Raw genomic sequence first — 12876 nt, 5'->3', positions numbered from 1 at the left:
CCCGCATCATTTTGTCAGGTTCGAGTTGATCAGTTCCTCATCTGCGAGCCCCAGCTACAGGCCTGTCCAAACTGCAATCTGTGAGTTGCAAATGGACCTTAGTCTTTCTGACTCATTTGAAGATTCTGAACCACTCTTAGTCTGGCTCATCGCCTAAAAGAAAACTCACAGAAACACACCTTTTAGTGTGTCGACCTTTTTTTTTTTTTTTTTTATACATCGGACTTGATTTGACAAATTTACTATGGTGTGGGTTTGTGTGTACCTGTGTAAGGTGTGGGTAGCATTTTAAGAAAAGTGTACCCCCTCGAGGTCTCCACCCGAACAAGCGGTGTTTCTTGTTTGGTAGGAGAGGTATGCTATGTTAAAACACACACACTCATACACCAACACACATATATCCACCATATCCCGGTATAGCAAAAGTATGAATTCAATCACATTTCTAATTTTCCTACTACTATTAGTTATTATCTTTGTTTTAGATATCCCCATTTTTTCTAATAATCTTTATTTTCTCCCTACATAAGTGCCAATACAACAAACATGACTAAAACTAAACAACTAAGCAGCAACAATAACCGACATAGATAACAGTCCAGCGAACGTTTCAAAGTGGGCCCCATATGGTTTACCTTTGGGCTGATTTGGTGGCCCCCTGTTGGGTTTGTCCACGAATTCCATTGTGGCCCCATATGTGTTTGCCTACTTTGGTTTTGGTGGGGGCTCAGTGGTTTGGGTCCAGCTGCGTACAGGGCAGAGATCAGCAAGCTGGCCAAGTGGTGCTCGGAGAACAACCTGTCTGTAAATGTCCAGAAGACCAAAGAAATCATTTTGGACTTTTTGAAGACACAGTCACGCCCCTCTACTGATAAATGGAGAACGGGTAGACTGTGTTAACTCCATCAGATTCCTGGACATCACCATCTCTGCTGACCTGTCCTGGTCAGAGGTGGCCGTGGTGAAGAAGGCTCAGCAGCGGCTGCACTTCCTCCGCATCCTGAGGAGGTGTGATCTGGATCAGAGGCTGCTGGTGAACTTCTACCGCTGCTCTGTGGAGAGCATTCTGACCTACTCTCTGAATGTGTGGTACCCAGGCTCCACATCACTGGACAGAAAGGCTGTGCAGAGGGTCATAAACACAGCACAAAGAATCATCGGCTGCCCCCTGCCCCCCCTTGCGACCCAATCAAGATCCCGCTGAAAAAAGAACATCTACAATCCTGAAGGACCCAACCCACCCCGCCCACCACCTGTTTGACCTGCTGCCATCAGGACGCCGCTACAGGTCAATCAGGTCACATACCACCAGACTCACAAACAGCTTCTTCCTCTGGTCCATACGGATGCTGAACAACATCCAATGAACAAACTGGAATATTGTCAATTTTTGCACAAACCGCACACCACACTTTAACAGTATTTATTATTGTACTTCCTGTGTTACAATTGTGTCTTGTGCTTTTTGTTTTTGCCTTACCTATGTACAGTTTCTTATTATTATTACTGTTCAATACTTTATATTTTACTTTTATCCTACTTTATTTATTTGATCTTATTTGAATTCTATATCATATTGTGCTGTGCATTGCTGCTGGTGGACCCCCCACAATTTAACTGTTACTGACAGTTAAAATAAAGCCTTTGAAATCTTTGAAACAATTAAATTCACAAGACCCTGAATCAATTCAATTCATATTTTTTGGGATTCTTCAATTCAATTTTGAGTTTACACATTTATACACATTTGTTTAGAAATACATTAATAATCTACTATCATTTGAATATATTTATATTAATTTAATACAGTTCACATACTGTAAATGTATCAGTGAAATAATGAGATTGTTAATATCATCCAGTGTTACATGGATTCTCTAAAGGAGAAGTTCTAACTAAAATGTTCAGATCATTAACCTTTTAAACATTGTTCTACTTCTCCTGGAGGACGTTTCAGTTTGGCCACTAGGTGGAGATCGGGCTTTAGCATTACAACTTATTCCAGAAGAAGAAGAAAGAATATGGAAAAAGCTATGATTTAGACCACAAATGGTCACTTTAAAAATATTTCTTCAAAAGAATTTGAAAAATTCCTTTCTGTGAGTTTATAAAGATGTTTATTTAATCAGAAATGTATGTTTAGGTTGATCGAATGTTAGCATTAGCTGTCCTATGAAAAATTCAATTAAACGTTAGCATCAAGCTAGCGGACTTTAGCTTCATGTACTAAATCGATTTATACTTTTTATGATTCGATTCTTGATCTATTAAGCTTAAATCAATTCGAATCGATTCATCGATTTTATTAACCAAGCCCTAGATCAACGCCGCTTCACTACGTTTCCGCGTCCAGCGTGAACCTGTCGTTAGTCTGGGTCTCCCTGTGCCAGTCCTCAGCCTGGATTCAATCCAGGATTGTCAGGAAGGGCATCCGGCGTTGAAATCAGTGAAAGCTGATTCACTGTGGAGACCCCTGACAGCATATGCGGAATGGTGAACATAACAACTCCCATTGAACTTTATTAGCAACCATCGAAGAACAAGAGAAACTCACAAACTCTCTCTACACTGAGGCAGTGTTACTGCCTGCTTTATGCATTATGCTGCTTTAAAACCCTACATTTAAATGTCTGCTATGTTGGTTGCTAAGTTGGTTTTATGGAGGGCTCATGCTGTTAAGAACAGAAGGGTTTAGCCCACAGTAGAGGGCTGATTCTGTCCTGGAACCCCTAGAGAGCAAGCTGGAGCTGTAGCTCCTTATTGTATGAGAAAAGAACACTGGTCTGTAAAATACGAAATTATTCCAGCCCATATTGTCCGGGCTATCACAGAAGCCCAATTAAAAGTGACATTCAAACACTTCTGGAAAAATGTGCAGAAACTTTTACTGTTTTCAAAGAAATCAATATTTTTAAGAGGTTGTAAAGGCAGAGAGAGAACATGCATAGGAGAGAAGATATTCAGTGAAAGTCATAGATCAAACATCATCTCAGTTAATACATAAATATAATTATAGGGGAACAGTTCTTGATAAACAAACATATTTAAGGATGCACAATAACAGTATAGACAGTTTAGTATTGTGTTGATCCCCAAATGTATCCATAGCAACAGTAGAATTAAAGCCAAGTCTGCCTTTAGCTTCTATAAGACTCATATTTGAGATGGACTTATATTTCATTTAGTTTCAAATGTGTCACAAAGGGAAGCAGAAAGTGAAAAAGCAGAGCAGCAGCTGTCGCACTGAAAAGTCTCTGAGCAGAGGAACACAGTCCTGAAGAACCGGACCAGGATCCAGGGTGTTCACCAGGCCTCGGACGTGCCACAGGCCAGCCTTCTCTGTCCTGAAGCTCCGCCTCTGCACCACCTTCAGGCTCTGCTGAATCCTGCACCTCAGTAACTGAACAGAGACAAACATGATGAGTGGCAGGCCTCCTTGGCCCTGAAAACCCCTTTCCTGTCAGCTGTTCTGAAGCAGACGAGTCAGCTGTCACAATGGGTTTACCACAGCCGCTCCACCAGCTGCCAGCTGTGGGCCTTGCAGACTTAAATCCAATAACATTTGAGTTTTAAATGAGAAAGTGGTCTTTGTCTATCTGCTTTCTTAAAGGGGGCAGAGACATAAGAGCCTGAGCTCTTGAGGAGTCAGTGGAAGAACTCGGTGAGTCTTACCCCGTCATGGTGCACCCGGACACATGCGCAGCCGTGCCCGTGTACTGCACGTCGCACTGAGCCACGTTGTTGTTAAAGTTGGACTCTGGAACCTGCTGCCTGGGGTTTACGGTCACCTGTTAGGATGACAGAATCATTCTGCTTACAGGTTCAGTATAAAGTTACAGAATTACAAACTATTAAATTATTAACGGTTAAAAGAAAAATATTTCATTTGGAGACGTCTGCTACATGATTATCATTTTCATCATTTGGCTCCTCAGAAAGAGACATGCTTTGCAGTGGTCATGACCATCGACTGTATAAGAGAACTGGACTGAGTGAGTGTGATGTCAACCACAGACAATTCAAAGTCAATTCAGTCGCCATTTTTTCACAGTTTTGCTGCTATTTTGGAGTCAGACAATGTCATTAAGCAGTGACTAGTCTGAATCAACGTTTCTATGGCAACCACTCTCACCAATCAAAAGCGAGCTTGTTTGGAGTCCACACCCCCCACCACCTACCAATGAAATGTTTTAAACGATCAACGTCAGACCACATTCTTCTACTGAGGCATCTGATTGGTTAGTTTATAACTGAATAACTTTCACAACAGAAAAAAAGTAAAATAGGAATAACAAAAAGATATTAATAATATGTATCAGATCAAGAATAGGTATTCTGACTAACAGAATGACTGAATAATAGCTGTTGATTTTGCTATAGAAGTCTATGGGATTTTGGCTTCTTGACACCAGTGGGTACTTCCTGTTTGGAACGCCAGGAGGGAGAGATTACTCAGTCCAGTTCTCTTGTACAATCAATGGGTTCAACAGACAAAGCAAAGAAACTTTTTCTTTTTTTAAAAAAGTTTTTTTTTTTTTAATAAAATATTATGTTTGAATTTTGAAAAATATTCCCATTCTTGAGTTTATTTTCTGCTCTCAAACTCCCTCATGTTCTGCTTTTTGTCTTGGTTCTTGTTTGTCTCATTTATGTCAGTCTTTGCTTCGTTTTCTTTAAATGTCTCTATATTGCTCCGCAAAACAACACTTTGATGTGCTATGAGTGGGACCTTGAGGATGTATCTTCCAGGCGCCACATCGGTGATGTCGATCCACTGACAGTCAATGTCGGAGTTGTACGTGTCGTAACAACCTGGACTCAAACCCTGAGCGCAGACAGGAGAAAATATCATACAAAAAACGTCACAAATTTGGAAAACATTTGAAAGATGATGTTTCTGCACAGGAGAGTGTCTCAGAGCCAAAGATCACTCATGTGATGTGTTTGGCAGGCGGAGCACACCTGTGTGTGGGAGGTGCAGGCAAAGCGGCGGTAGTATCCGTGGTCACAGGAAGTGTCCTCCAGACAGAAGCTGGCCTTGTGGCCCTCAGCCACCTGGTGTTGGGTCCGCGCGTCCAGCAGCTCGTAGAGGCTGAACTCGTCCATGCTGTGGTAGTGACTGAAGCACAGAAACACGCAGGTGAAGAGGAGGACGCAAATGACTTCAAATCAAGAGTTTGCTCCACTTCTTAAGGCGCCAGTATTCAGTCAGTTATTATTATGACATTTAACTTTTTATGTTGACTCAACAACAAAACATAACTAAAGTAAACATTAGGGCTGAGTATCAATAGTAATTTATAGAATCAATTCAATTCACTAGAGCCTGGATCAATTGGATTCCAATTTTTTTTTAATTCTTTTGACCTACTCAGTTTGATTTTTAAACTTTAAAATCCCCATTTTTAAAACTAACTTTTTAACATCATTATGAACTATATACAGCATTACCTGCGATAATGCTACTGTGAATGCTGTGAGCTGGATGTGGCCGTGAAGATGCTAGTGCTGATAGCTGAAGATGCTGAAATTGATAGCTAAAAATGCTGAAGCTGATAGCTGGAAATGATGTGAGCTGATAGCAAGGTAAAATATTAACTAAATGCCAAATTAACCTAAAAAACTAAAAAAGCCTGAATTAGCAAAAACAGCTAGCATGTAGCTGAAATATTAGCTAAAGTCCAAAATAGCCTAAAAAACATTAGTAAATGCCAAAATAGTTAAAAAATTATGTTAGCCAAAACAGCTAGCATGTAGAAACAATAGCAAAACTTTAAAATAGCCTAAAAAAATCTTAGAAAATCCCCAAATAATCCAAAAAGCTAGTAGAATGCCCATTTAAAAAACTTTAAAACCATAACTTTTTAATATAATTATGAATGATAAAAAGGCAGGAATATTAATCCAGAATAAATCAACTTAAACCTTAAATAATTTTCAAAATGTTACTCTCCATAAAAATATATTTTGTCAAAATTATACATGTTAGAAATAAGAGTAAGACAACATTGGATCTGAAGGGCCGGATATAATTACCCGGAGGGCCGGATCCGGCCCCCTGGCCTTGACTTTGATACATGTGGAGTAAGGCTGATAAAAAGTACTGTAGTTCCAGTCAGATTCTGAGGACTCCAATAAAGCAAAGTACTCCTAACTGTGGTTTAATCTTCTTTAGAAGTGACAGGTTACTAATGGAAACGCATCTGAGCTGCCACACCCCCATCTCCACCCCCGACAGGTGAAGGAAGAACTTACTTGTGACAGCTGTGCCACTCCCAGGCATATCGAGGTTTGCTGGGCAGGAAGTCAGCCGTCCCCTGGTTCTTCACCCTCTGAGGGAACCTCAGCAGAACTCTGGTGTCGTAGTCCCTCGCATGACGGGCTGAGCTGGTCCCGGACAGGTGGCAGAGACCACAACTCTTTAATACTTCACTCCTCCTCATCAGCACGCATTAACAGAAACTCAATGGTGTTTTAGAATAAACGCAGGATGATTGTTTGCCTCTTTCCATCATTCTAGCTCTATCAGGAGCAAATAGATTCCTGGCAGTGATATTTGCTTCTTTTTGTGTAATTTAATAGAACATCCGTTTAGAGACTGAGTGTCTTTCACTGGGACTGTTCCACAGACTAGTCCTGAATGAGGGAATAATCATAAAGAAGACTTTTGTCTGGTTTGGTTTGGTTCCACATGTGGCGCTCTGGAGAGAACCAATCGGGCCAAACTATCAGCTCCACCAGCCGTTCATTTGGGGCGTTGACACTTGAGAACACTATTGCTGGGTGATTTTCACCCAAGCAAAAGTATTTACATGATGTTCAATAGGTTGCATTTTTCATGGGTCCCTCTCACATGTCCCAGGAATGGGTGGACCAAAGGCCAAGTCTCCAGTATCATTATCTGTTTATCTAGAATTTTTTCTTCTCAAATTCCTAATTTTTCAGTAATTTTCTAGAATATCTTTAGGGCCGTCCTATGTTTTTGTTTTCCATTTTGTTACATTAACCTCAGTTGAAAATAAAAGAAAACTACTCTAACTTATCATGTGTTGTCATATTTTGATCTATTTTGTATGACTAATACTTGTTATTGGGTATATTATAAAGGGGTAAAAATTACCCAGCAAAAGTTTGACTTCATGGTGAAAGTGTTCTAGGGTTAAATAAAACTGACCAGGATCAAAAAGGTAGAAGAAAGAAAACAGAGCGGCCTTCTGCCCGTCACCTTTGAAGAAGTGCCTTTCACATCGTCGCTTTGCCACTCCAGATTTTTTCTGATCAAGACTTATTTTTTTCTTATGAAACTCCATTTTCCTTTACACTGAAGTGAACCGTGCCAGAGTCCACTTTGAGGAAAGCAGACCCAAATGTACCTAGAATCCTCCATAACTGTTTGAAACTGTGTTTTAGACATCAATATATACGTCCAAATACATGCCAAATCTTAAAGTTTAAAAGCCAAAACCTTCTCACTCCCGAATCGTCACATCTGGTTAAGGACCCCCTTTGACGTTTTGGATTTTCCCAACTCCTTTCTCTGACGTGCTGGCTGTTCCTCTTAAATAACAGGTCCACAACCTCCAGGCCGCAAACCAGAACCAGTCCAGTACTGGGATGTGGAGTGCTCTGGTACCCAAACCTGGTACCTGGTACCAAACCTGGTAACCCAACACCGGACGTGGGACCAGACACGGTACCAGACACGTCTAGTTCACGTCCGGTACCACATCCGGTGCCGTGTCCAGAGAGTTGCAGACCCTTGATTTTTATGAGCAACCAGCACATCAAAAACAAGTTGGGGACATCCAAAACATCAAAAAGTGGCGTGGAGTGTCCTTAACCAAAAATCAACATGTGAGGAGTTGAGAGTGAGAATGTGTTGTGAAAGCAGCAAATGATTTAAATCCCAGGTGTCAAACTCCAGCTCTGGAGGGCCGGTGTTCTACATGTTATCCAACCAAGCATCTTATTGGCTAAACACACCTGACCCAGGTAATCAGCAGCAGATAAGGCAGGATTTCTTAAAAACAGGCAGGACGTCGACCCTCAAGGACTTGAGTTTGACACCCCTGAATTAAATTATGCTTTTGAAGTTCTGGTTGTAAAGACTTGAGATGTTAAGTCTTCTCAAATTGTTTTTTGATAATCCCATTATTCAGGTTTTTTGTGCTACAGAGAAGATTATGTTAGTGTTATGTTCAGTTCAGGATCTTACAGTCGAGCGATTTTGGTCATGGCACTCCATGAATTTACCACATTAAGAAGAAAACTATTTCCTGTGTTTCCTCTCTGAAAAGAATGAAAGCTAATTGGTTGAAGATCATGGTAACAAGGAACTTGTTCAAAAGTGTGGAACCTTACGAAGAGAGGCAGTTCTCCTCTGCCGCGCAGCGCAGGTTGTACATTGGCATCCTCTGGATGTAGGTGGCGATCTGGATGTAGGTCGGATCAGGAACCAAGTCCGGCAAACCTGCGATCAAGACAAAGCCGTCCATGACAGGTTATTCCTGTAGAGAGGCTCAATTAGTCGCAGGTCAAAGAAAACTCTGTCAACTGGCTAGGTCTCCATGATGTCACTTCCTGCTGTTGGGGTTTCATCAAGAGGAGCACTTTCACTCTCTACTTTACCCCCTCTACCGCCAAAATAAAGTCGTGCCCATTCTTAGCTGCTTCTAAACATATCTCAGACAGAACGCCAAGTCAGCCACAGTAAGTCATCGTATAATCCAACTAATGTGATGCTAAATCCACACCACATAGCTTTTTGGATTATTTTTGGATTCATTAAGATTTTTTAGGCTATTTTGGAGTTTAGCTAATATTTTAGCTATATGCTAACTTTTTTAGCTAACTTAGGCTTTTTGAAAAGTTTTTCAGGCTGTTTAGAAGTTGTTTTGGACAAGTAGGCTAATATTACACGCTAGTTGATTTGGAAAATTTGGGCTTTTTTTGTTTCTTAGGATATTTCGAAGTTTAGCTACTTTTTTCAGCTACATGCAAGCTGTTTTGGCTAACCTATATTTTATTTGTTTTTGTTTTGTTTTGTTTTTTTAAGCTAATTTGGCATTTAGGTAGCATTTTAGCTGGCTATCAGCTTCAGTGTTTACAGCTATCAGCTCCAACGTGTTTAGGTTCTAATTTCAGCATCTTCAGCTATCAGCAGCAGCATCTTCAACAGCCAAATTCAGTTTATAGCATTCACACTAGCATTATCACAGGTAATGCTATATATCTAGTTCATAATTATGTTAAAAAGTTATGGTTTTAAAGTTTTAAAAATGCAGTTTTAGACTGTTAAATGAATGTTTATCCTGTTCGGTCCACGACCTAAGGTGTGTTTTGGATTTTGGCCCCTTGTGTGATTGAGTTTGACTCCCCTGCAGTACGTCGAGAGAACTGGACCGGTCATCCATTGAAGTTTGTCAAGGCACTTGCACACAGCCTTAACTGAGGCTTCCGCGTCAAATTCAGGCTGCCAGCTTGAAAAGTGCGGCGAAGATGAAACTTTGGTTGGTGATTTTACAGAGTAGCTGTAATATTCCATATGATACGCAACTTATAAAGAGCTGTGACGCTGTTGTAAACGTAAATTTCGATATGCCCAAAAGCCACTAAGAGCAAAAACTTTTTTTAAAAAAATCTGACTTTTTTTTCGAAATTCGGGTGTTTTCATTAGGATAATTTATTATCGAACCCCTCACAGCCACAAAAAGGTTGGGGGACCGCTGCTTTAGACAACACATATTTATTTCTTAATTACATAAAGCATGGCAGCTGGTTCCAAGTTTCTTGTGTATGCTGAAGGTTGAAATCGCATTGTTGCCTCGCCCAGCCTTCGTGGATTCTTTCAGTCCATCATAGAGGGGCCACCTTTTTTATTGAATTTTTTTAAATGTGTTCTTTACTATCCAAAGCATAATTAAATCCAGGTTTGAGCTGCCTGGGCGCAGCAGTTTTTGGACAGGACCTGTTTTTTGGTGGTCCAAGTGTGAAAAATACTGTGGAATGTTCCTTAGTGCTCTCGCCAATCGGAAGCTGAATAGGAAGCTAACTTCAACGTCGTGTCTGGGTGAAGCAAAATGACTGGAGTTGTACTGAAGAAGGACAATTAGAGTAAATGAAAGTCTATGAGTCCACTCATTAGTCCAACCACCTAAACAAACACATCTCTAAGGAAGCACAAGTTTGGATTCAATAAAGTCAACCAACTGACAAGAAATCTTGTTTTTTCCCTTTGAATCTAAACCACTTCAATTACAAACTATAACAAACCAAGAATCCTGACGTTTTAGAAATCAGGTTGTAAATATGCTTATTTTTGGTTCAAAGTTGAACTTTTTAGCAGTCAATAATAGTCATTTTTGGGAATGAAAGGTGGGGTAATTTCAGGTCTGAGTTGGAACCTGACAGATGAGTTGTCACTGTTTTATGAGCTGTCAAGTTAACAACTCCCAACGTCAGAAGAACTGTGATCATTTAGATCAGGAGTGTCAAACTCAATCGCTCAAGGGGCCAAAATCCAAAACACACCGTAGGTCGCGGGCTGAACAGGATAAACATTTCATGAACACTCTAAAAATACATTTTTAAAACTTTAAAACCAAAACGTTTTAACACAATCACGAACAAGATATATTACCTGACATAATTCTAGTGTGAATGCTGAAAGCTGAATTTGGCCGCTGAAGATGCTGAAATTGAGAGTTAAAAAAAACTCAAGCTGATAGCTGAAAACACTGAAGCTGATAGACGGCTAAAATATTAGCTAAATCTAAATTAGCCTAAAAAACTAAAAAAATAAACGTAGGTTAGCTAAAACAGCTAGCATGTAGCTGACATATTAGCTAAAACTACAAAACAGCCTAAGAAATCTTAGTAAATGCCAAAATAGTCCAAAAAGCTAGCAGAATGCCAATATTTGAACCTTTAAAACAGTAACTTATTAACATAATTATGAATAATAAAAAGGCAGGAATATTATTCCAGAATAGATGAACTTAAACCTTAAATAACTTTCAATATTTTACTCTCCATAAAAATACATTTTGTCAAGTTAAAAAATAAGTGCAAGATAACATCGGGCCATTAATGACAATTTTTAAAAATTGATCTGGAGGACCGGATATAATTACCCGGAGGGCCGGATCCGGCCCCCGGGCCTTGACTTTGACACAAGTGATTTAGAACCATCATGTAATATACTGTAGCTAGCTTTCAGTGCAGCTAAAATGTTGACTTATAGAAGTTAAAGAAATGAATAATTTAAAGATGCTTTCATTCCACATTACAGTGGTTTTTATAAACATGGAAATTACTTATTTTACCTAAATACATATTTTAAATGGTTTGACTACTGCAGATGACGTTCAGATACTTTGTTTTATGTAAAACTTTATCAGACATAAAGAAGATGCTCCCTTAGAAATCTACCAAATCTTTTTTTTTCTAGATGATTAAAAACAAATTCATTACAGACCAGAAGGCCTTTCTTTAGGAAGCAAATGGTATCACCATGACAACCATAAACCCATCATGTCAGCGGAGATGCTGAGCCTCTTATGTCGAGGGAAGACACAGAAACATCATGTCCACATCTAAAGACGGATCAGAGCGACATCACAGCTGGATGTTGGGCCCTTCAAACCGTGAAGTCTGATTTGAGCTTTCATTCTCTGTTTTTAAGTCTAAAACATAGCTTTTTAAGAGAAGATAAAACTTAAAAATGTCCTTTTCTTGAAGGTCAGACCTAAATACCTCATCAGAAACATCTGGAGTTTTCCATAAGTTGCCTCTTATGCTCTTCTTTAATTCAAACTCCACATGTAGGTTTAACTAAAACAGACCGTACTGAATATTTTCTAGCAAAGAGAGATTGAATCTTGTCAGACTGGTTCAGGTTCTGGATCGGAGCCGTACCGTTCTGGTGGTAGCTGGTTCCGTATCCGTGGCGCGGCGGGCTCCGCGCTCGGGGTCTGTAGTAGGAGTCGAAGTAGTTGTAGTAGTGGTTGTTGTAGCCGTGCCGCTTGTACGGATTGTACGGATCGTCTCCCACCATCCCGTCCTCTCGGTCCACCGCGGGAGCGTCCCCGTCAGCGGCAGCCTGAGGCGCCTGCTGTCGCGCCAGCGCGCGTAATTGCGCGGAGCTGCTGGAGGCGGGGACGCGCGGGGATCCCCGGGACGCGGCGGTGTCGTTGTTGCGGACGACGACCACGGCATCGTCGCTGCTGGGGGGCTCTGCCTGCCTCCTGGCTGCCGGACGGTACCGGTACCCGCGGCTCAGGATGCTGAAGACCTGCCCGTTGTGTTGCCATGTCAACCCGCGCCGCAGCGTGTCCTCAGCTGCTTCCTGCGCGCAGGCGTCACGCAGGACAACACCGAGGACACAAAAGTGCGCGAAGAAGAGCAGCAAGGACGAGGACAGCTTCATGTTGGAGTGAGGAGCTGCTGTGCAGCTCTGCGTTCAGGTCCCCACCGGCGGGGGGAGGACAGGGGGGTGGCTTTGGAGGAAACAGCCTCCAATAGATCTGGAGTTTAACTCTTATTGACCCTGCAGCTGTTAAAAACGATCACCTGCACGGCTTCAAATGACTACAACCTGCATGAAAATGAATGGAAATGTTTGAAACAGATCACATCAAAGGGTTTATGAAACCAAACTTCAGAAAAGGCAGAGCAATAGAGAGGATAACTCTTTGGAAGAAACCTCCATCAGAACCAGACACAGACAAAGGTCCTCCAGTGGAATTACAGTTTTCTCTGTTGGTTTGACTCATTTCTAGAAACTGAAACGACTTTCTCTAAACTGAAAAATAATTTGGCCAAACACACTTCCACTTCTGCAACTGTTCAGCAAATGACTTTCCCATCATCATCAGA

General features: G+C 41.0%; 1 protein-coding gene across 1 annotated transcript; it reads right to left on the bottom strand.

Moving 5' to 3' along the window:
• Positions 1–2860: 2860 nt before the first annotated feature.
• On the bottom strand, positions 2861–12575 carry LOC112150387 (protein-lysine 6-oxidase). Its single transcript, XM_024278660.2, has 7 exons — positions 11917–12575; positions 8362–8470; positions 6256–6387; positions 4963–5119; positions 4730–4825; positions 3673–3788; positions 2861–3400 (listed from the first exon to the last, which is right to left on the bottom strand). The coding sequence occupies exons 1-7, from the start codon at positions 12425–12427 to the stop codon at positions 3394–3396; spliced, it is 1128 nt and encodes a 375-aa protein (XP_024134428.1). The 5' UTR covers positions 12428–12575; the 3' UTR covers positions 2861–3393.
• Between the last annotated feature and the right edge of the window lie 301 nt (positions 12576–12876).

Source organism: Oryzias melastigma, linkage group LG9, assembly GCF_002922805.2.
Source record: "Oryzias melastigma strain HK-1 linkage group LG9, ASM292280v2, whole genome shotgun sequence".
NCBI classification, from domain to species: domain Eukaryota; kingdom Metazoa; phylum Chordata; class Actinopteri; order Beloniformes; family Adrianichthyidae; genus Oryzias; species Oryzias melastigma.
This window is presented reverse-complemented; position numbering and strand designations above follow the sequence as displayed.